The sequence below is a fragment of the Monomorium pharaonis genome, chromosome 8 (assembly GCF_013373865.1).
Source record: "Monomorium pharaonis isolate MP-MQ-018 chromosome 8, ASM1337386v2, whole genome shotgun sequence".
NCBI lineage: Eukaryota > Metazoa > Arthropoda > Insecta > Hymenoptera > Formicidae > Monomorium > Monomorium pharaonis.
The window spans coordinates 5462567-5488386 of NC_050474.1; the positions used below are offsets into that span (position 1 = coordinate 5462567).

Below are 25820 nucleotides of genomic sequence, written 5' to 3' on the forward strand. Positions count from 1 at the left end.
GAGGTAATTGAAGCGGAGCGATCAGAGACGAGCGCGCTTATGGCGAGAATAATCGAACTGCAAGGATTAATGATGAATTCACGTAGACCACCCGGTCGGTCGGCCAGCTCGCGCGCTTTCGGATCGATAGGTCGTCGCAAGAGCGTGGGAAGAGCGGGTTAATAATCAGGCACGACCGCGAGAGTAGAACATACGAATACATATGTGTATCACAATATCGGGGAGATTGCGCTGACGGGTTTCCGAACTGGCGAAATGCAAGAATTTTAGCTGGCGCTTGCATGCGCGCTTTAATATCGGATTTCCCCTTCGCGAGAATGGCTGTCAATCATCTCATTGAACGTTACCGCTTCAATATCGCGGCAAATTTACCGAGTAAAAAGAAGGTGTGCGCGCAATAAAATAATGGGATTTCGAGGATCACGGTTGGACGTTGGAAATTCGATTCCGATCGTACGTTTACCGAGATTCGGGCGATCCCCATTGCGACGGGCGATTTACCGATCTGACTCCGGAAAGTTGCATCGACTCGGAACAGACAGAATTGCCGCACGATTGCACTGTCGCGCTTCCGACGGACACGCGCGCCCGTTGATTTATGATGCCATAAAGGTGTTCGATTGAGCAAGATGCGTCTTGATGTTATTCGACAGAATCGAGGATGATTCTCGACTCGCGCGGCCAAACTTAATTCACTCGGAATTCAAATTAATGCCCCGGCTCTCTTTCTCTCTTTCTCTCGCTCCTATTTCGTCACGTATTTCCGCTTTTCCCTTCTTCCATTCTCTCTCTCTTTCTTCTTTCACGTCTCGCTCTACTCGCGCTCCTTCCGCCGATGAATTTCATTACAGTGCGTGTCTCAGCCGCGAACGTTTCCGCGCACATGTCGCTGCATTTATGCATGTCCGCGTATAATTCTTGGTCGGTTTCCCGATGCGTACACGATGCATTCTTGCACCACTTACAATGCGCCTCTCTTTACAGCGGCCGGAGGTTACAGACCGCGCTCGCTCGAGGGAAGAATATTTAGAGGAACGGTAGAGGTAGACGAAAAATCAATGTTGCAACGGGCGAGATGTATAGGTATAGGACATATTGGATGACTGCGGATGTAATAGTGGAAATTGAAGTTTATTTTAAATGTCACTTAGCTGGCAGTTTATGTCGCCCGTTTTGCAACAGAATTTTCAATATTATCAAATTTGTTCAGTCATATACAATCAGAACCTTACTCTCAATGGTCAATATCCACTTTTTTTCTTTTACATTATTATCTGTTATTGCTATCCTTTGTTATTTCTCTTTTTAGGTGAATTTATTATCTGTTGTGTATATTGTTACTTGTTTCCTGTATTTTTATTTTATACATTTATTTTATATGACATTTTTTAAAGTTACATAACTCAGCTTTATGTATCTATTTCTACGCTAATATATTTTAGTCGCGATCGCTTTTATATTTATTTAGCGTTCGTCTGCTATTTGATCGTTCGCCGCAATATCGAAACTCCCATTTTCCAAGTCGAATTTAGCCGGACTTTTTTTTTCCAACCGTTTTATTTTCCCCGACTGTTTACGAGCGGTCGTAATTTTGCTACCGAAAACCGTGACGGATAATACCTTTAGTGGTTGCTTTAATTGTAATTGAATACTTATATCGACGAAAAGATACGTGGAAGGAAAATTGCACGTTATTTTCATCAAAATTATCGTTCAGTAGCTTTTTCTTCGAGGCCCAAGTTACCCGAATCGGTAATTGCAACACAATACTCGATGCTGCAGCATAGCGAAGAGGCGGGTAACGAAGTACGAAAACGAGGATATTACGACAGGTGTATTGAAAGTTCGTTATAATAATCGTTATGTTAATCGAGCGTTCTACGGCACAGGCGAGGGTCGAAAGTAAATTTTATGTCCATTAACTGGCAAATTTGCTTAAAGCCTTTTGTGGCCCGAAATGGCCTTAGGATTTACACCACGTGATCGCGCAATGTTACGCATTGCGGAGACACAGCGAAATTGTTAGGGGAGGCCTGTAAACAGAATTATACGGCGCGATCATGTGAGATGCTTCAGAATTACGTGCAATTAAAAGATGATAGCAGAGTGCACCTTAAAGTCGCTAATATATTTCTCATGTACGATATTAAATCTATTTTTTTTTTAAGAATAGAATTAATTAATTGTAAACTTGTATTTGGAACTTTTGCATGCTACAGATTTTTTTTACAGTAAATGGTATGTTTTGGGTTTTTTCTTCTCGGGAAAAGCTTTTTGAAAATATATGCGAGCATTATCGAACAATAGGAGTGGCGCGAAAGTTATCGATGGCTATTATTTCGCCCTTTCCCTCTATCTCTCTCTTTCCCTCTGACTTTCCCAATTTACTGCCGCCCACTCGCAGTTCGGTGCTAAACTATTTATTAACGCCGGCTAACTTACTCGCCGCAGAACTTTGATCTGCGTTAAACGAATTACTGCGTGAACACCATAAACTGGAGTATTCAGCACTCAGCCGTGCCCTCGATGTAGGTCAACGCGCTCCTTTTGGGTCCCGCGATTAAATTGTTCGAATGGAGAGAAACGCGAACGAACTAAAAATGTCTTTATCACGAGCTTTTATTTTACGGCCGAAGGTTCTGTTTACGTGAAAAATGTGTCTCCTGATAATTAGAATAATAATTGACATGAAATTTTAGCGGGAAACGAAAACCATTGATTTTGATAATTTTAATGAAATGAAATATTTATTACGCATACATTAAATATATTATTCAAGATGCAGTATTTTATTCACGACAAGATTAAAGTTCTATTTTAATAAGAAAATACAAGTAATTGATCTCGTCAAGTCGCTAAAAATATAAGAACGGTTCTAAGGCCACTTCTTTATGCCCGCGACAAAAAAATTACGCCATGCCGATCGAGAGTTCCACACTCCTTAGTCGTTTTTCCGCGTGAAATATACGCGACGGAATTTCGAATTTCGCAATTTAAAAAATTCGCTCTGATTTAACCGGCACGGCGGAGTCGATTAAAATGGAACGACCGGGGGGGGAGGTTTCGGTTAAAGGCGAAAGAGCCCCTACGAATACGGGGGACATTTATTATGGCGGTTAAAGGTGATTTTCCAGCGGTGGCGCGGTCATTCCGCAGGCGGGTGCTACTTGCGTTCCGCGCCGGCACATTCGCGTAAGATCGTAAAGGGAGGCGAAACGAGAAGTTGCGATGTGACCGGGGAGGGGGAGGAGGGGTGCAGGAGTTTGATCTACGTATGGAGGTGAGCGCGCGCTTCAAGCTTTACGACTTCGTTCACTTTACATTAAAAGCATTCTCGCGGTTAATGGACGACTTCTCGTTAACGAACTCTAACCGTGAGTTATCGGCACGTGAAATTCCAGGGACGAGTCAGGCCCGAGCTGCCGGAGTCTCTCTCTCTCTCTCTCTCTCTCTCACCTTTCGATCTTCTTTCCACGCGCGCGCGCGCGTTCCGCCGCGCTCATAAATTATCATCGTCGATTAAAACTTTATTGCCGGCGTAGCCCCGGAGGATAGACTGTAAACGTCGAACGCACGGAGATAGAAAATTTCCAAGTTCGCCGTTCGTTCATTCGTTCGTACGTTCGTTCGAAAGTTCTCGCGAACGAGTCGCGCGGGGGTATCGTCGCGCGCGGGGGGGCCGCGAACTAAATCTCGAAGATGACAATCTTCGTGTTCTCCCTCCTCCGGCGGGAGTCGATTCCTCCGAAAAGGAGCGCAAACGGGAGAGGGAGAGGGTTGCTGCAACCGGGGGAAGAGGACGCGCGAAAGTTCGCGCGTGTACAGGGAAAGGAAGCTTGTAAGTTCAGCCCGAAAGTTTGCCCGATAACACTCCCTACGGAGGGCTGAATTAACGCGCGCGCGCGAATCTTTCGCCTTTTCGCAAGAGTGTCGCGACTACGCGAGACAGTCGATTCGAAGTTCAACAGCGACATTCAAACGTTGGGTCCAAATATCCATTCGCTCGCTCGGTCGCGCGAAAGAACAGCAATTGCAGTTTCATTGAAAGCACCAGTGCGCTCGTAGAGCGAAGTTTCGTTATTACCGAAATTACTCGTGTAGAGCGTGTGTCAGGGAGTGTTTTCATTGGCCTCCATAATGCACGATGCGATACCAAATTTTGCGGCTATCTAACAATTAGTTGCTCTCGCTCGTAACGGCCGCATTTACGCCATATGCGCTCACGCATGGAGAATAGAATAATATGTATGGAATCACGTATATACCGGGATTAATATCTATTTTCCTATTATATGCGTTCTATATTATTTTTCAAATGTCAAAAACTGCATCAGTGTTGTCACAAAAAGCACAAACACTTGATTCACGAAATGCTGGATTTTTACCCGCAAATAACAAACTCAAAAAGACGGTGTCGGAATAGGAAATTCTTTTTTCCTATTTACTTAACAATAGTACAAATAGAGATGTGTATTTAGTGGGAAAAGTATCTCTTGTTGAAATGATCACCTCGTCATTTTCAAAATTGAACTGCCGTCTCTTTTTCGCAATAATTCTTTTGCTTCGAATTTACTACATTTATTTAATTAATTAGTTGCAGTATTTACGCACGAAGGCGTGTATGACGTATATACGCGTCTTCGAGGCTGTTATCTACGTCCCCGGACGACATCGTCGCACGTTGTCGCGGGTAGAGATAGGCTAATGGTCGAACGGTGTGAATGCAGGCATGGGGTGATCGTAAGACGACTGGCTGCGGGATAATTAATCGTTCACGTATTCCGTCCATGTGCGTACGCGCGTGACACGCGGCTGCATGCGTGCATGACGGAACACGGAATAATTATCGTTTCCGCTGTCGCGTGACGCGGGGATATTTTCCTGTGAATCCGCACGTAATTAACGATGGATTACAACGGCTGGTTAATTATTGCAGAGTCCCACTTCTGGACCGATTGTTGCTACGTCGGGGGCACGTCACTTCGCGGCAATATCACTCGATCAATTATATTCCAGTGGTCTATAATACCGCAGAAATAGGAACGAATCGATACGCGTCTGTGTCGGACATTTTTGAAAAGGTCGAAGCTTTAGTATTTTATGAGAGAGTAGAATTTAATCGCAATTTGCATCTCATTATACCTTCCGATGAAACACAAATGGATTTTTAAAGTCGAATTATTTTTGAATAATGAAAGAAAATTAATATGGGCCTCTTAATGCATGATCTCTCGCTCCTGATCTTCGAATCCAGATTTAAATCCAGACGATTCGATTTTAACTAACCAGCGAATCTTCGCTTCGGAAGTTTGTAGCTTGATTCTCCGTCTCTCCGGCAGTGCCTCTTGTTATTCATCCCGACTATGTGTAAATCCCGACGTGGCCGCTTACTGCATATTATCACGCATACAATCGTGCTGCTCCAATTGGTTCATCACGAATAAAGCTGGTTGATGCCTCGCAATTGTATACTCAGCCGGCGAAATCCCCTTGTAAGTTGTTAATTTTATGCATAAGAGGCGCGCATGGATCGAGATGATTCCTGCATTACACGCGTGTTATAATCTCGCAACAAGCCCGACTAACGGTGAATAATGGATTGCAAATCGCATTCTCTCTTGTTTTATATACAATTGTCTATCTTAAATATCTTCTTTCTTTCATACGTAGGCGGTTCAAGTTTATTCGGTTGATTTTTCACGATAGAGACTGTACCATTTTTACGATAAATCGATTAAAGAATCCAAAAAGTTGTAAAATAAACATTATGGATGTACTTTCGGTATTGCGGAAAGCTTCTTTTTATTATTTCATTATAATACAATTTCAACGTAAAGAGACAATCTAAAATATCAAAAGTTAAATGTTAACGTGAAAATTTAATTAGTTTGACTTTTTAAACTAATTTTATCGTATTTGAAAAGATGAATTTAGAAAACGAAGGCGAAGAAAAGCGTGACACTTTTTGCGAATCTCCGGGAGATGTAATTTGTTTGTGTCACATCGCCGTGCGGGAGTTTCTTGAATCTGACAGATCGAAGATTCGAATAAGCGGGGAACCCTCTTTGATTACCGAGGGTTGTCGAGCTTTTAGTATATATGTGTATCCATTAACCCTGTTTATATAATCCGAGTGCGCATGTGCGTCCCTGAGCGTATCGAAACTTTCGTAATACACACGTCGCGATTGTGCGTTTACTGCTTTCTGCCATGTAAACGCGAGGCTCATTCAATCAGTACGTATAGCGGCATGGCAATACTATTGAACGGCTCTCCCATTGATTTCTATATATTCGACACAAAAAATCGCTCGCGTAGTTCTATCCTTCGTTCGTGTGTAGTTCGGCAAACATTACCCTTACCTCGTCTCTCGGAGTCCCTTGATTCCGAGTACAAAACGTACTGTAACGTACTGCCGCAATAATTCATACCATTTTCTAACGTTTCGCCATTTACAACATTACTGAAATGCACATCTCAGATATTTCAAGCTTTTCCTGGAAATATGTATATATAAACTCGCGACGTCGCCCACCCTTCCTCCCTCCGATGCACGGCATGCCTCAACGTCCAACAATGCTAATGCGAGCCATTCTAGCTATTTGTGGGATAGACATTTATATCCCGCGCAATACGTATACCATTTTATTATCCATCGGTGCCAAATTTCCTCCTCGCGGAAGCTTGCAAATGCCGATCGGTCGGCCAAAATTTCCGCGCCCGCGGGCAAACGAAATGGGACAGAGGAGAGGTCAAATCGAGGGCGGCGGCCTTTTTCGACAGTCGCGAGTGAAATTCCATTCGCGCCCAACTCGCCATGGTAACGGCACGTTTATGGTTATTTATAAATCACGCGGGCAGAAAACGGAAGGCGCGCGCTTTTTTCCCCGAAGAAAAAGTAAATTCCGTGTAATTTTCGCAGATTAGCGGCAACGTATCCGGCGCCGCGATTCGAGCTCTCTCTCTCTCTCTCTCTCTCTCTCTCTCTCTCTCTCTCTCTCTCTCTCTCTCTCTCTATCTCTCTCTTTCTCTCGTAAACTCGTAACCGAGCTGCGTAAGTTACGAGCGACCGCCGTTCTCGTTCTACACCGCAATTAGTGTGATCTATCGCGTAAATGTAATAACGCGTATACATCGCCGCCGCCGCGTTTTAAGTGTTTCGTTTCAGCGGCCGTAAAAATATGACGACGGCGGTGTATCGAGTTACCTGCGGAATCCTCTCATTTGCTACCCCCCCCTTTGCCTATCTCGTTTCCTATATCCCGTCTTTTCCACCTCATTTTTCCCCCTCCCTCTGCCTTTCTCTCGCGAGCGGGAAATACTACGCGCGCGGATCCGCGATACGATTTAAACGTTGGCGCGCGATTTGCATGCGCGCCGATATTTCTATTTCGGGGGGGGGGGAAATGTGTGTATGTTGGATTAATTCCGAAGGAGACGCGATAGTGGTGCACACGCAGGTACATAATCACTTTTTTACTATGCCAACCGCCTACCTGTGTCCGATACGCAACGCTGCTCCGGTGTGCTTTGGACAGCACTTTTAATGCTATTTCTTTGTACCGTGAATACCATTATAATGGGAATGAAGTAACGTCAATCGTATATTCGCATCTCTTCCCTTCCTCCCCTCTCTTTCCGTATTATCCCTTTGACCGGTGAACTTTTTTACAATGATGTTTGATCCAATTATTAAAAAAAAAAAAATTAATGCTATACTAACATAGTGGATATACGGGAATATGACAAGAGGCGAAATAAGAGATATAATTAAAGCTGAAAGTATAATAATATAAAAATTACATGACATAATTACACGTAGTACAAACAAAATTATACAAATGTATTTTAAAACGTAGAGCACAACGGAAGATCGCGATACTTATAAAAGATACAAAAATCATATCGGAAACTAAATTCATGATATATCACCAGATTTCGAGAGACATTTTTGGTAGTGATAATTTTTCCTTCCAATAATTCTCTGCGCGAGATTTTATTTTGGGCGACATTGCTGTCGTTCGAAACGCACGTTTATGGATATTTCTGTCGCGTTTCTAATTGTGCGCGGTCTCTCAAATTTTTGATGATCGACGTAAATTGCGATAAGTAGCGTGTATCGTATTAACCCCGTTTCCTCATAAGCGATCGACATTGTCGTCGCGTCAGCGACACGCACACGTGATCAGGCTTTTAACAAACTTGACGACAAAGGCTGTTGTAATTGGGGAGGACAGTAACAAAGCCTCACCCATAATGAACTTCTCTTTATCTCGTCGAATAAATTTCAATCCCGATTTCATAAATGTGACACGTCGCTGTTCTTCGCGCCGGCTGGCTTATTGTAATCCAAAGTTATATAAACACAGTGTATAGAATATTACATAACTCAGCTTTCAATTTAAAGTTGATTTGTGTTTAAGAGAGAGAGAGAGATGAATTGATACAATTATAACTTTTGACAAAATTACCGTGCGTGGAAGTGTAATTTCAAGAACAAATACAATCGGGAGTAGGGGAGCTGAGTAAATAATGTTTTAAAATCAATCGACGTACAATTTCTATAAATGCAAGGAGCTCAATACTTTTCACACCCCGCCGTTATAAGCTCGCCGCAAATTAAAATTCAGCTCGCGATTGTTTCGAAGAATTTAAAACGATTACCAGGGATCCGATGGAGTTTGTTTCGTATACGTGTAAAGTTTCCCACGTTTTACGTGTGTGTGTGTGTGTGTGTGTCTTTGTATCAACACACAAACACACATACGTGTACACGCGCGGTCCAAGGTGGAAGTCCGCGCGGCCAAACACTCCTGCGGATGCACTTAACACAGCGATAATATTATGTCTCGTTGGAACAGTTGGCGGTTGAAGAGGCTGAAATGGTTGGCGGCCAACCATTTGCGGTAAATCGGTCGCGACAGGGACTCGCTCGTGGCGGACTTGCGGCCTCGGGACGGCCCTTACTTGCCAACGTACATCGAGCGTACACGTCACAGTAAAGGTCTAGAGATTCGAGCAAAAAGAAAAGGATCTTATAATCTTCCTCTCTCTCTCTCTCTCTCTCTAGAAGATCTTATTTCGAATAAAGAAGAAATTACAGTGGCGAGACGGTCTCGGGAAACACTTTGGAAAATTTACATTTCGCGCGTTCATTTCAATTTCGAGGCGAGAAGTGATCCCGGATTGTTCGCCGTCGGAATCGCGACCGGGGCCTTTTAACTTCAACTCTGTCGCGAGTCGTGTAAAATCGGGAGGAATGAGTTTCGCTTCCCGTATCCCTCATTTAATTTCATTGCGTCGCTCACCGCAACCATCATGAGGAAGTCGTTCGTCTTTTTGTCACACGCTGCCGATCTTTAAAATCCGCGGTTAGCCCGTAAACGTTGCTATATACCTCGATGTCTCGCGTAAGCCGGGGCCGTTAACCGGAAACTTCATTTCTTTAATGAGCATGTAAATTCCAACGTGACAACGGCAACCGGCGTACACACGTATATCCAGCATCCGCGGCGAAAACGCGCAGGGAATTTCGTTACGGCAGTCATGCACGTGGAGGGGGAGGGGGGGAGAGCGTCCGTTTCGCAACGAGCGGTGCCGACGGTGGTGACGACCGGCGCGAAGGAGATTTACTCTCCTTTTTATATTTCGCCCAAGACGCGTATTTCCGACGGACGACGGAGGAAAGCGAGATTAATGAATATTCAGGAGCAACGGAGCGCAGAGTTGGACTCTGCACTGGTTGGTGCGAGAGTGAGAGAGAGAGAGAGAGAGGAGGGAGGGGAGGAAAAAATAGAATGGTCAGCAAGGGAGGAAGCTGGAGGAAGCTCGTAGAAGAAAGGCGCGCAGAGGAGGAGAGACAGAGGACGTGAGAAAATGCCCTGACGTTAACGCGATTAATTTGCTGGGAACTTTACATTTTAATATTCATCCCGGGGACGCTCTCTCTGACCTCCTTTCTTCTCTTTCTGCCCTCTCTCTCTCTCTCTCTCTCTCTCTCTCTCTTTCACCGTCTTCCTTGCTTTTTCCTTGTCCTTATTTTTCCGCTCGCCTTACTTTTTCGCGCGACCCTTCGTCTAATCCCGCTTTTTTTTTTTCTTCAGTCTTCCCCATGCGTTTCCCAGCCTTTCCCAGGCTTCTTTGCACTTATTTACCCTGGCGGAATTGTGACGATGCGCCTCGAAAGTTGAGTATAATAACAATCTCTCGCGAGTCGAGAAGCCAATGAGGCAAGAGTCAGGAGAGAGTACGTGTTTAAAAATTTATCAGACAGTTTATGATATTAACACATCCGAGATAACTAATAAATCAGGAAAAAGTATATTTCTCATCTGCAATATTTTTTCTGGCCGTAATATTTTGGATTAAAATGAATCATAGTAACTTTTAGGCGTATATATTACACAAGAAAACATCTTGATTTGATGAAAGAACGTGATTATACTTTAAAGACACGATTACGCCGCGAAAACGAGGACAAAGTTCATAGATACTGAAATTAAAACAAATTTACGCGGATTCGCTCAAATAACTTTTTTTTCTTTTACCGAGCTACTACATTAAGAAATAGACTTAATAGCTGGCTTTCCTTACGTTTCTCTTGATTACAGAACAAACATTCCTAATTAAACACGTTTCTCGTTTCTTTTCGTTCGTACGGCTATACGCGTCTCTTATTTCACGGCGGGTTTTTGATTTGCGTTAACAGCGGTTTCAGTATGTGCGCGCATCAGGCGAGCCGATATCGATCGAGAGAGGAGCGCCGTGCGCGCGTGCATTGCGTGTCCTACTCGTATATTTATTTAATTAGTCGGGCGATGGGAAGAAAACGAGAGTTGACGCCGCGGGACATTACAGATAGATTGCTTGGTTACCACCCGCGGGCTCTCTAATTAAACTCGGCGCGAACTACAATGTAATAAAAACACAGGTGCGACTATCCGGTAGACAACGAGCGTATCGATTATTGTTGTCCGACGTTGACGCGGAAAATCTGCTCGTCCTTTCTCTCTTTTAATCCCGTTATTTTCGCTACGAAACACCCTACGTACGCGCGCGCGCGTGTGTGTGTGTATTACAGTTTAATTTAGTCAACGCGAGAATAATCCTCGTTGTGCCAACTGAATAAATGTGTTTTTGCAGATTTTTTACAAATGTGGAAATCTCCATAAAAGTATACAGTTTACAGTAACATTATTGCATATTGCACATGATTGTTGACGTAACATAAAAGATTAGCGTTGTCATGCGCAATCCGCGCTTTGGAGGGAAATATACAAATCCATCGGAAAACTGAAACGCTTATTTTTCAAAGCGAAACATTTTACGGTGTTGGTTTGATATTGACGATCGACTGGCAGAGACACATCGAAAACTACAGCTGACAATTTCCGCAGTCTCTTCTGCAGAAGCACGTGCGTGGAGGCCGGGGAGACCCGCAGAACGACGAGGAACGAAAGCGGGGGCGAGAAGGGAGGGTTTTCGCCGCTGGTAATAAGGATAGGCGGAGGTGGATATAGCCGGTGAAGTATGGGAGCGAAGAAGAAGGGAAATCAAGTCAGCTGTAGGTTGAGACCTTTTGCATCCACGTACAGCGGCGCTCAGAGGGTTATGCGCAGGAGCCTCGTAATAATATAGATGACTCCGATGCGATTACGAACGCAAGCTTCGAGGAAATGGTCCTTCAGAGGTGCTTACCAGGCGTCCCGCCCTCTTCTCTCTTTCTCCCGTTCTCTCGTTGCATGCAATATTCGAGCTTGTCTGGCGGCAGGCAGCAGGTCCCCCTTCGATCTTCTATCGATTCTCGTTTCCCCCTTCGCTCGGTTGATAGGCGTAGATCGGGACGGCCGTCTCTCTCTCTCTCTCTCTCTCTCTCTCTTTTTCTCTCGTGCCATTGGGGACTGATCCCTCGAGGCCTTTCCTCGAATATCCGCTGCTTAGCACACGTTCCGTATACATTTTTAATCGATTCGACACGCTTTCGTTCCGGCGAGCGAGCCGCTTTAACAGTGATTTCAACTCGATCGAATTTACCACTCTTCCGCATGAACGCGGTAGTCTTGCTTTTATTTTTTCAGCCGTTGCAGTTTTTATCCGGGTCAGGAATGATGTCGGGATTCAATAATTGATGCGTAATCGGCCGACGTCAAAATTTTAACATGGCAAATTTAATTCTGTTCTTTAATCCTCTAGGGTGTTATATATATTTACATGACGTGTATTTTTCCGCGCGCAGGTATAAGAATTAGTAAATGTATCAAGAAATTCAATATTAGAGTAAATCAGCGCAAAAAAGTAATGACAAGTTGATTATTTTTTAAGGGTTACTGACGTGCCAAGTATTCTTTAATATGATTACCTGGTAAAAGTTTTGACAATTGCGCGGTCTCTTTATAGTCGCCAAAGGGGAAACGTAATTACACGTCACGCTTAACTTTCGAAAATTTCTTTGCACGTAAAATTGAAATTTGCGGAGACGGAGACTAAAAAAACCGGTTAACTGTCCGGCGGGCTCTTTAAGCGAAATTAGTCTATGGTTACCGAGTCGAGAGGCGGTGATAATGGCACTTGTTGGTGAGCGAAGCTTGCCCGTTCGGGCTTCGTCCTCTAAAATAAAGTTACGGCCATTAACAAAACTAGGTTTCTCACTTTAACTTGTTCTAAAAATCCACGTTGCGTCAAAATTGGAGTCGCTAAATTGGTGGCAGTTGCTGTCCCGCGTATTTTTCACACTTTGCAGGGCAAGGTGTGCTTTCGCGATCCCCTTTTTTCCTTTCTGAATTTGTTTTATAATTTTCGTAAAATAAAGTAAATATTTATACACGGCGCATTTAACATTTTAATTGTATACAATTAAAATAAATTTTCATAAAATTTATAACGATACATTCAATTAACAAGAACATAACAACGTATGAAATTTCAGATACATTATTAAAAATATTATATATATTGCATTGTGCCATTAAATTATTCTTATACAAAATTTGATTAAAGCATATTATTAATTTTATTTTATTAATTTAATTTCCGCCATGCGTGTTGCAGTTACAGAAATATTTTCTAATTATACTCGAAGTTAAATATTGCTGTAACTTGCTAAATTGTCCGAAAGCATTTTAAAAACACAGCCGAGGCCGTTGTTTGCTCTTTAATTTCTAACCCGCAAACAACGAATAATATTATCCGCGCGACAACGTGACTGCGGTGGCATTTTCCCTCATATGTTTAGGACAAAAAACGTACGATATTTTAAGTTACCTGAGATTTTTTCAGAAGACACACAATTTATTGCCGGTCCCTCGAGTTTCCTGCCACGGCCATGGATAACCCCCGGTCCCCCAACCCGCCCTGGCGGATAACCCGGCTCTGTCCGCGCCACGTTCGCTCTATGGTGGCACTCTCTTTCATACATAGCTGACATTTACCACCTCCCATATCCACCCTCTCTCATATTACGCGCTGAAATAGCCCTCGTCCCCCGAGCGAAGGCGCAGCAGGACGTAATAGCATTCTCGGAGAATTACTTATACCCTCCTGTGACCACCACTCATCGCGGCCAAGTTTCTCTCTTTCCACAAGCTCTTTTCCTGATAAAGTCTCGCCTTGTTAAAAGCAGCGTCACTCTTGCCCCTGTCGGCGATGAAAATAATCAGAAATAAACGCGCGGCATTTAGTACGGTAATCTTCTCTCCTCTCCTCCATTCTCCCGAGGTATTTGCTCGACGATTATATTTCATAGGAGATGATACCTAGGACAACAATCTCTATGCGTTTCATATTTGAAAATATTTTTTGAGAAATATTGAATTCAAAAGAATGGAGAAAAGAGAAAAAAAAAGAAATTTCGCTTTTAATGATCTTGTTACATTCGTTTAAATCATATGCCACTTACGCACACGAGTAATAGTACGAGAAATTTTACGGTAAATGTGCCGCAAAATTATAAGTACGCGACACATCGTAATATTTTTAATAAGGTGGCAATAACGTCTTTACGACTTTCACACGAGTGGCAAGACTACATCACGATCCGCCATCAAGTGTATGTCCTATCCATACAGGCATTACGTAATTACTACGAGACGTTTATATAACGGGAATATTAATGATTACGTAACGGATGGTATAATATACACACTAATAAGCACATGCAGCGTTGTATAAAGTAAATTTCATCATTACTACTGAATCGTCGTTTTGTAGTAAAAAGTTTGCGGCATAGGTTTATGCGAATGTGTGCCGGTGATTATTCGCGATTATTCACTCGAATGCAGAAGAAGAGAAAACTCTCATTTTCCCTCATTTCGTTCCCCCGTTTGCTCAGTTTTTCCCTCCCAAGCCGAATCTTGTTATCCCCTAATTGCATTCTTACATAAATTAACTTACATTCTTTTACATAAATTAAACGATGTCAAAGTCTATCAAGTTTCGTTTATGAATATTTTATTTTCTTAATGCAACGCTATATTTGTTGATCAGTTGACCAATCATAAACCTCTATATTTAAAATATTAACAAGAGAGCTTTTGATATTGAACGTTGTAATGTTATATTTCAATACATTATTACAATAAATTTTTCATTTTATTTTAACATGTTTATTTTAAATTGTCTACTTTAACGCAAGCAAATACACTGACTTAAAATATTTAACAAGTTTGAAAGTTTAAAAATTTGTAAATTAAAGATATCATTAATGTATTTGTTTCAACAGCCATTATAAGTAACCATAAATACTAGGTTTTTCTAAAACCGAATCGTTAACATTATTAGAAAAATAGATTATCTTCTAAACGTAAATTAATAAAATTGCAATCTTTTAACAAGGATTTTATATTAAAAAATATCTTCCTAAAATAATTTGTTTACAATTGTTTGTACTCGCAATATAATAATTTATGCGTTCAAAGAAAGCCTCTAACACGAACAGGTAATTCTTAATATTCAGAAATCCACCAGTGTAATAAATGTGTACGATCTTGGCGCAGATAGTTGTGTGTTTGTTTCTTTGTGCCGAAGATCCGGGTTCAAATCCGACCAGAAACATCGAGTTTTATTCGATCGCTATTTTTCGGAAGACAATGGCAAACCACTGAGGGTTACTTGTCATGAGAATCCCTCTAAATAGATCATTGGGAACCGATAAAACTGTAGATCCCCTATAGCTGTAAACTGTAACAACACACACACATTGTAGAAATACATTGAGGGATCACCATTCCTCTAATATTCGGCTGAGGAAAGAGTGCAGTAAAAGTAATACCTTTTAATTTTTTTTCTACTCATCACGTTTGACATCGATACGATAAGTTATCGAGTTTTTAATTTTTAGATCCTATGAAAATATTTGAACTACGAAATTCGAATGTGCCTCCGCGAGAGCCATTGTGTATAAAATTCGATTTTATTTCGATGAAATCCTGATTATCGGCGCACCGGTGGATTGATATCTTTTGCGCGTGATCGACTTAGTGCTTTTTAAGGTAATGTTAATCGCGTGACTGGCGCAGAAATAGGCGACTGATAGGAACGGTTTCATATATATTGCGGTTGATATCGCGGCGCTGACCTTTCCGCCGGCGGAAAAATAGGAACCTTCGCTGCATGCGAGGGAGAGACGGGATTAGAAATCACGTCGACCTGCGAACCGGCACGGTGTATCTCACGGTGCGTGTGCGTGTCGGGAAATGGCTCGAGCGAGTCACGAGCGTATAATGCAGTTTCCCAGTGCGCATTACGCTTGACCCTCCATCGGTCGCGTATGCATCTGAGAGATATACGGCCGGACTTATATTTTAACCGGATTTCCGTTTGTATAACACAGAGCAAAACGAGCAAAGTAAATTAATCCTCCAACGAGTGGTTCTTCCTTCCGTGTTATATCAGAGAGACAATTTTTTTTACGCGCACTTATTGAATTCATAATAAATCCAATAAAATATGTGACATCACGTTAGACGATACATATTTGAAAGAAATATATATAATTTTCGAATTTTACTTTATTGCGAGCAATGCAGATAAAGATTTCTCTTTTATTCAAATGAAGCGGCGAATAGAATTAATCGTGCTCTTAACCCGCGATAACTCATTAATTATTTAATTAATCCGCGTTTCTCATTTTCGATGTAGTTATATAAAATATATCTCTTAGAATGTTTGATTAAGCCTTTTATCAGGCTACGCATTGGAGATTGGAAATTGCGAGCTGGAAATTAGAATTTAGCTAACCAGAACAAAATTAATTAAAATTAAATTTATTCAAATTTAGTCGGCTTTTAATCTGTAGGTCACAATTTTCAATCTCTGTGTCTCTCTCTGTCTCCAATACATCAATCAGATATGAGTTTTAGACACACAATTTTTGAATAGAAAATTGTTCAATACTTGTCAGTTAGAGACATACGTAATCAGTAGAGTGCTTTCGCAAATACCCTCCTTCCTTCGATCAAGTGTTGTATGACAAAAGTCAGAGGCGGTGTTGATACCACGCGTTAAACTATAACTACGCGCGTACCAGTGTTTTAATGTGAGTCGGCGCGCCGAGTGATACAAACAATATTCCTCTCATGAATAACAAGAACGACGGAGAGAAGCAACGTGCGACACGCGCTGACGTATTATCATGTGCTTAACTGCCGAACGTGTCGTATCACCGTCCGCCTCGGAAGGACGAGTCATCGTGTAATCTTCGCAAATTTTCTACGTCTTTATTAGCTAAATTCACCTCTTTTTTTTGTTAGCGGTATAGCATTTAGCATGTAATCATATCGTGTAAAATATGAAATCTGGTCCTCACGTATGTATAAAATATGTCTGCTCTCTGTAGATAAAGTAATCGAGTTATCATCCTGTCCAAAAGAAGAAAACGATATGCGCGTATATCTCTGCGTTAAGTTCTTCCGTAGACATCAAATTTTCTCTCGATTGTCCATTCGACTCGAAATATGTGGCCTTCCTATATTTTGCTTCTTTTATGCGTTATCTCGTATACGTACGGCGGCAAACCTCGTTCTTTCACATGTCGCGATCGACGAAGAGTTAGAGTCGCGTTAAGATCGCCCAGAGCGGATCCTCGTGCCAATGTCCGAATTTCGATCGAGGTAGTCTGCATTAGTGTCCTCGTCGTCGTCGTCGTCGTCGTCGGGTCGTAACGTCTCCCTCGCGGTGGCGTCCTCCCTCGATTCGTCGCCGTTATCGATCGCGGCGACGGTGGCGGCGGCCGAAGAATTCGGGACGCCGGACGGGGGACGTGTCAGTTTCTTTGCGGTTTTATTACACGGCTCGCCGGAGGTGGCAATTTGTTGAAGCCCGCGTTGTCAAAGACCGGAAGTAGGTCCCTCACTCTTTGTCCCGCGCCGATCGACGCCAGCTCGATCCATCTGCAATGGCGAAACACGTGAAAGAGGGGTTCTCCCTCGTCTCCTCTCCTTTTTTTTCCCTCCCCCCCCCCGAAGAGAGTCGTTTCCTCCTAATGCCCGCAAACCTTTTGTATTTTATTGGCAATGTTCCATTAAAGATATTACGGCGAAGTGGAAGAGCGGATCACGTAATGGCGCATTATTATTATTTTTTTTTTTTTTAAGAGATTACATTTTAAGCTAACAGCAATTATTTCGTTTTTTTGTTTTAAATTTCATGTTTTATAACATCAAAAGATTAACAATTTTTATTGAAAAGCGAATGTCGAACTATAATCTATATAATTTGATGAGGAAGAACGAAGAATGTCGATTACATTTAATAAAACTCGAGCATCCCGTACGAAAAGTCATTTTGCTTCATTTTTTTAACGCACTTGATCGCATTATACGAATGAATAACGGCGGTTCTGGTATAATTTGGAAGTAACGAATGTTCAAACAACCGCGAATTGCACCGAATTGTCGAGTCTCGACGCAACGATAGTTAATAAATACCAGGGCGTTGGGACGATATCGGCGCCGCGCGTAATTTTTAACACGCGCCACGCGAATTTGTCGTTCAATGAATCACGACGCGACTCGCGTCGCACGAGCAGGCATGCACGAACGAGTTCACTTCCCACCTGTTGTTTTTGTATTTTGCGAGGGGTTGAGCGGCTGGATGAGGCGTTTCGGTGGGGAAATATGTGGCCCCATAAAAATCCAAACCACGGCTCAGCAGCATCGAGGTCTCCTCCACGCTGGCCAGGGTAACCCTTATAACGGGTGGCCCCGTATAAATCGTCGGCGGCTCGTTCAGATTCTGCGCGTCGCTCTTTAGCTTGTCATTGATGGCCTTCACTGATTTATTTAACATGACTTTATTGCGTGCGTTGCAGAAAGGCAAAAAGCTCGGCGCGTCACGTAAAAGTAATAGCACTTCTTAAGCGCGAATATATGTGGCATGCAAAGTTAATTGCAAAATTTATTGTAACGGGAATTATAAAGAGACGCAATTGTTTAAGTCGTTGAACGTATCCTCGAAAGTGACAGAGAAAAAGATTTTTAAACATAAATTAACTTAGAGTCAATCATAAATTGTTTGTTTCTAGTTTCTTTAGAAGTAAAGTTGATACTAATTTGGTTATAATATTAAATTTAAAAACTATCCTTATTTTGATTTCTTATTTTTTTTTATTTTTATTATATTTTTTCAGTTTTTAAAATATTCCTTATTTATTTTAATTCTACTTGGTGCGCGTATGTGTGTGTCACTTTTCTTGTGGGGAAAGCAATACGTTGAACGATTTTTCTCAAAAGATAAATTTTTTTATTCAGATTGCGTCTTAAATTATATTTACGCAAAATACATCTAACATATAAATGCATATAAGCGAAAAGATTTTTGAGGTCGTGAAGGGGGAAGCAGTATCCATCACGTTACGCGTATAGGGTCTGAAGCTTTCCCCCGGAAAGAGCGACGGTATGAGAAATATGGAGAAGAAGCATTTGCATTTTCGTGACTCACAAACAGTTCCCGTATTCAGGGGTAGCCTGGTTACTTCGACGATAGATCGATATTTGTAGAGAGCGTGTCTAATATCGTCCTCCGGCAGCTCTTCGGGCACATCTAGAACGTAGACCGTGAAGATCTTCGCCGGTCTACATGGTATAGCAATCTATATATGTTACGAAATAACACGTATTATTCACCAAATTTGTTCCGGTAAAAGATTAGAAAATGGTTGAATAAAGTGAATTGCAAAATTACATTTTAGAGGAGTAAAGGGAAATTTATTCTCAAAAATAAAGCAGGCATGTAGCGAATTCCGGTATTTTATCAGCTTTTAAAGTTAATGCAATAATCAAATTTAACGTTCCAAGTTGCTCAGGCAAACTATTATTAAAATATTTTCGTTGCTGAACACCCTTTGTACTTCGTTGCGTATCTGCAACATGTGTTTGTGCCACGGGGGCATAGAATCCTTGCAGATCCCGAGATTATAGTTGCAGAAGCGCTATAAGGTATTTCTGTGTATCAGGTGCTTTAGTGAGGTTACCCACGTGCAACATAATGCAATACCCCCAGACGTAAAGTTTAAAAACGCTAATATACGTGAAATTATTTGTGTAAATAAAAGAACTACTTTGTCAGCCGTTATTTATCAGAAAGACAAAATATTTCCGTGACTTTATAAGCGCAGGGCTAATTAAACCGCGAGAATACGGTTTGGTACGGGATATCTACCTTTTTGTAGAAACGAGCGCCCGTTACTTTGTGAAAGCCTTTTTTATACACCGCCTGAAAGTCCTCGATGTTGCTGAACTTGAAGAGAATCCCGGTGGCGGTCTTCGTCAAAGAAAATGCACCTCTAGATCACATAATAGAAGGTCATTTTGACTGATGATACCAATTAATAAGGGAAATTTTTGTATAATATGTGAAAAAAAAAATATATATGTGATAGAATAAAATACCGCGATTAATGATTAATTCGCTCTGTAGCTTTGCTACAGACTCGCCTAAGTGCGAATGGATTCCTGCCACTGTCACGCACATGAACCTATTGTCGATGTGTAAAAACGTTTACACACAGCATCAAACGCAGTTAGCTTAATGGATTTGTTGTCCGACCTGTTACTGCCTTTACTACTTCGCGCGACGCCGCCAGCTGACTTAACTACTTTTAGATCCGATTCGGGCACGAAATTACTTCGGGATCTCTCTTGCGGATTAAACTAAGTGAAGACCGAAGTAATCTAGACAATACATAATCGATACAAGTCAGTAAAAATAAAAATAAAATATCTTCCTACGAATATCTTGATACTACGTGAATTTATACTAATTTGTCTTTATAACAAACGAGTACAAATAATATAAAATAATTAATTCTTATAAGTATAAATATTTCGTTATAAATTGTATTTTTGTTTTTTAAAATGTGAAAAATTTAACCTACATTATTGTTTCGATAACGGTTTTACAAGAAAACCCGAAAGTTGCACAGTAATTCTCACGTGAAATATCTCTATGTCTCGATTAAAAATCTAAAGAATTATTATCAAATTACGTTTTTCAACATACGATCTGTAAGCCTTACGCGATACAAGTGCGTGTATCTTTTTGCGATAATGATAAACCTGTCGGACACAATCGAACGGTAGACGCAAGGCGCACGATAAAGCAACTAAAGGAAACCGACGCGACACGGTTTCGAAGCTCGTCCGTCATAGTTATCGGAGTTCGGGGTTTAACGTCTCTTTCATCGAACGACCCGAGATCCGGGAAATAATCCTACGTCCCAAGCGACGAGAGATGGCCTGCCAAAGTGATGCGCTCACCGGAAGTTCATCTTCTCGCAGATGGTGGCGGCCTTCTCCATGCTCAGCTCGTGACTCGGGGTGAGCAGGAATGCACCCTTGGTTAGGAAGTCGGTCTCGCTGACCTCCGAGTCGGTGTCGACCTGGTCCTGCCAGTCGGCGGAACCCCGTCGGCCCTCCTGATTCAGGCGCAACATCGAGCTACTCTTGGACGTCGACATGTCTTTCTCGCACTGCGCACTGCCGCCCTGTTCCGGCTGCGACATCTTTTATAGCGCTGCCAGCGAACCGAGAACGAGTGATCTCACGTGTGCCCGCTTGTCAAGAGGGAACGGCCGTATATACGATCCCACACGTACGTAACGCGCGTTACGCGAGATCGATCGCTCGCAGAGAATATCGGCGCGAGACCGGACATACGTCGTGCTAGACTGCTTCGTATCGCGTTCCACCGTGGCCCTTTTATACGCGCCATCCGGATCGTCGTGATCGGACGGATGGACGGGCGTACTAGATCGACGAAGGATTGGTGGCCGAAAGATCGCGCGGCAAAAAGTGCCCCTGAGCGCGGCCCGTTAGTCCCCCGATTGTTATTGATGCGCATATGCGCGAGAAAAGGATCGATTGCGTAGGTCCGATCGCCAGTTCAATTGTTAGTACAAATAACTGTGTAGGAGGAAATGGAGACACTTGGCTATGGATTATTACTCACACTAATGATTTCAATAGATCAGGATGCTCGTGGGATCTTGTCGAAAAAACTACGCGCTATATACGCACAAGCATTTTTGATACGTCCGTAAATGTCAGGCATCACAAACGTAATGTTTACGATCCTTTATATATCTTTTACATTAATAATTTACAAAGATGCTTTGTGCGTTAAGGTAGAAGAGCGCGAGGCGGTTTTTGCCGACCTTTTTTTTTTATGTATCGTTTATCGCTTATAAAAAGATACAGAGAGTCCCATCAGAAAGAGAGAAAGAGAGATCAGAGACTGTAATACGTTAACTTTATAACCTATTTAATTTGTATATATAATTCATAATATGACTGTATTAACAGAGATGGCAGTGTGGAATTTTTTTCGAGATATACACTCTGTCTTGTGTTTTCATTGTTTTGTCGCGAGATGTGTGATATCAATCTGGAGATTCACATAAATATTTAAACATCACTAATCTAACATCGCAAGTGTACTATGAGAAGCTTCATTTGAATTCATTTCGAATGCCCTCCGGCATGCTTTCAGCAAAGTATCTGTGAGATAATCGAGTACGGAGCTGTATCGATTTGTCACGCATAGTTTCTACACTGAGAAAAAAATGTTGTCAATTTGACTGAATTTTCCAACCAAATTAAATTTTGTTTATTCAAGTATTTATATATTCCAATTAACTATATAAATGCTTGAAATTTTGTGTATTTGAGTTAATAAATGCATAAATTCTTGAACTGACAAAATTTTAATTTATTTTGTCAAATCAACAATTTTTTTTTCTCAGTGTAGAATACTGGAGAAAATACTCAAAAGTAAAACTATCGTAGTTAAAGAATGTTAATCAAAATGGAACGTTCTCTTAATATTTAGTCTGATGCATTTTTTTACTCTTTTTTAGCGCTGTGTCTCTTGATACTTTCAACAGATTTCTTATTGCATCCGTATGTGTGCGGAGAATGTATCTACAAAGATTAGAGGTGTATATAATTGTCACTTAAACAATTCTAACTAAATCGCCAGCCGCTCGCTCACATGACCTCTCTTTCGTACGCCTTTTAACCAAGTCCACTTGACTTCTTTTATTTTTAAATTAAAATTTTATGTTGGTTATTATTTGTCGATTAGTTTAATTAATTAGCTTGGGTTTTTTTTTTTTTTTGTTAACAGATCTTACGGATCAACATCGAGGCCGCCTGAAATCAAATCGCCAGACCAATCAAAGGTAAGGACAATAAATTATTTTAGATTTACATATACGTATTGGTAATGTAAGCTTTAAAATTATTCTGACATAATGTTTTTATTAGCACATTAATAAAAAGGTGATACATGTATATAAAATTTAAACATGTATTAAGCGAAAGATAGGAGTTTAGGAGTACTCCGACATCGTATATAATTCTTTTATTCGCACGTAACTCCGTAAGACTTATTTATCCTAGCAATCAGTAAGACAGTAAAACATGGGTCTCGCTAACGGCAACGGCAAACAATCGTGTAGCGTTCGCTTATCGCGCTCGAGATCTCGAAACACCTTGACCACGGGTCGCCGCCTCATTCTCGCGGTCGTCAAACCCTTCAACGTACGCATTGGGAGGGTCAATCGGTGGTGCGGGGTCATCCGGTATCGTCAAAGCGATTGCGAAACGACGAATCTCCATTCAAATCTCTTAATTGCCTGCCGTGTTAGACGACGCGTCGACACGCCGATCGGAAACCGCGCGCGTCGGTCGTGATGGCGATTCGCCCGGAGGGGCCAGCCGCAGCGTGTGCACAATACGGGACGCGTTATGCGAATATCGCGGAACATCCGCTTACGCCGACGATTGCAAGAACGATGATTGTGCCACGGCTCGCGGCGCCGAGAGGCGAGAGCTCGCTGATAATTCACCGGCTTGGTTGACAGTACCGCGCGCGATACTTCATCGTCAATAATCTGCCCGGCGCATCATCATCATCATCCGGGCGGCATATCGTCCGGGAATACGTGGGCGGCCCATCAACGCCGCTCTCCGCTCGCGTCTCTTTTTTTCCAGCAAAGAGATGCGAGTAATGAATTGGCCGCGTGGGCATTTAATTGGATGATTGGCCGAAACGATACGTCCTCGATAAATTGGCCTGCGAACGGAAAAAAAAACGAAGGAGGAAACGGGAGTTTTTGCTTGTCCATTACGGTCAAAAATTGTTATTAACGGCAATGAGGCATTACGTATTACGTGAAAAAGGAAATAGGAAAATGTGATATCATTATTTTGATCGAACGAGAGTTTTATTCTTTTTCTTGGACCGTAATCATTAATTGGACGCTGTATAAAATTACTTTTTAAATTTATGTTAGCAATAATTTTTAGAGACGATATGAGAGTGACTAAAAATTATATATAATTTTATATATCGGCTTTTTGATCTTTTGCAGTTATTTATAAATTAACTTTTTATACATTAAATATTTTAACATTTTTAGGTATCCAAATATTTATTCTTTTGATATCAAAAATTAATGTGTATAATATAATATTGTTATCGTTACTTTATATAATATTTTCTAAAAAAACATGAATGTGTTTAAAAAAGAATTCGTATTTGTTCAGATCTTCAAAAAGAAATAAAATTAAACCGTTATGTATAAATTCATTTAGTAGATTTTACAACGGGAATAATTTCGAGTTTGATTCCGTCATTAATCAATCATTATCGAGGTATGACATACCACCCAGAGGCAATAATTGTCAAGGGCCTGTCGAAAACCGCAGTGATCAAAGAAACGTCAACAGCATCGTTCGTTCGCAAACATACAAAATACAAAAGAAAATATCGCAGTTCTGTCGCACGGCAGAATAACAGAGTACAAAGCGTTTCGAGTCAAAGCTTTCGGAAAAAAAAAATAGATATACAAGCTATAATTGGTGCAAAAACTACGGATGGGAGGCGTGGTGAATGAAATAAGATTTTATTTTAATACTTTTCCTGTTAGTTTTTATTTACTAGTCAACGGGACGCCGATGGACGTATTATTAAGGGACTCCGTCGCGTTAAAATTAATCGTTATTTATACTCTCTTATTTATACGCCGTTGAGCCGTTTCGTCTTAATGCTTATCGATCGCCGGGAGATTAGCTATCGGGGCATAAAAAAGGCACTTTCACGGGGTCTAATGAGAGTAATGGAGTCTTGTAGCTCGAGAACGCTTTTCTTCTGGATGGGTATGCCCGAAGCATAGTTTCGCAAAAGTATTGAAGAGGACCTCCGTTCTCACTTCGGCCAGAGAAACGAGAGAGCAATAGAGGATGAAAAGATTCAGTTACTTATGTCGTTACTGAAGTTGAAAAAAAATCCATGTCGCGAAATTGTCTCTTATGCCGTTGAACGTAGAGCATCTGTTTAATTTCTCACAGTTTCTCTTTCTCTCTCTCCCTCCCTCTCTCTCTCTCCCCGGCGAACTTTCTTCGTAAGGACTCGCCCTCACATCCGAAACTCCTTAAACTTCACTCTACTGCCCGCTTCACTTTAGTTATGCTTCTCATCTTATCACACACAGGTGCACGATTTCATGTCTGTGCGTAAAACGCGCTGAACCTAATTTAAATTAAATACTCGGAACAATTTTAGAGATATAATAATATAAACTTTAAATCTCTCTTTTATCACTATATATTAAATATAGCATATGTATTTTACTGTCCAATATTTAATATTAATTTATCTCGATAAATGTATGCATGTTATATTACATCTTGCTTTAATTCATGAAATTTTAAATGATAAATAAATAAATAAATATGGTACAGTGCTTTCCAATATTTATCACTTCAATCATATTATAGTAAAAGTTACATTGCGACTATCTTAAAACACAAACATCCATCATTGCTGATCGGTCAGTAAACGGCCAGAAGGAGGCGAGGGACGAAGTGTGACCGGGTTGAAAAGACGGAAGGGAGACGAAATGAAGAGAAAAGAAATGATTGCTCCTGGCGGCAGCGCGCTTGCGAAATGAACGCGGCGTGACTGCCGCTTTGAAACGAGGATGAATTGTAATTGGACGGAAATGGAATTCGGATAGTTCAGGACCAAATACGTAGAGAGAGACAGATCGCGGAGGAGCAGAGAGAGAGTGAGAGAGAGGAAGGGAGGAGAAGAGAGATAGGAAAACGGGAAAGGGTAAGCTGCAGTAGTTGAGGGTAAGAGACAGAGTAAATGAGAGAAAGAGAGAGAGAGAGAGAGAGAGACGAGATAGCGAAGAGAGGCAAGGAGAGAGAGACGGTCGACGCCAGTGGCCTGTAACTCTATGCCTCTGTGAGCTTCGATCAATAGAGGCGAACAACATTGCACCGAACGCCACCGAACGCTAAAACAGTTTATGCAACCTC

The 25820-nt window shown here is 41.5% G+C and overlaps 2 protein-coding genes across 2 annotated transcripts in view; one reads left to right on the forward strand and one right to left on the reverse strand.

Annotated features, from left to right (window-relative positions):
• LOC105834882 overlaps window positions 1–25820 on the forward strand; it is a 105228-nt gene that overhangs the window by 29106 nt on the left and 50302 nt on the right. The window contains exon 3 of the mRNA XM_036291571.1: window positions 22618–22672. Within this exon, the coding sequence (XP_036147464.1) occupies window positions 22618–22672 (55 nt within the window). The remainder of the gene's footprint in view (window positions 1–22617; window positions 22673–25820) is intronic.
• Window positions 1555–22600, reverse strand: LOC105834883. Its single transcript, XM_036291284.1, has 5 exons — window positions 20751–22600; window positions 19654–19777; window positions 18934–19084; window positions 18050–18266; window positions 1555–17384 (listed from the first exon to the last, which is right to left on the reverse strand). Exons 1-5 carry the CDS (start codon window positions 20993–20995, stop codon window positions 17258–17260), a joined length of 864 nt encoding a protein of 287 aa, XP_036147177.1. The 5' UTR covers window positions 20996–22600; the 3' UTR covers window positions 1555–17257.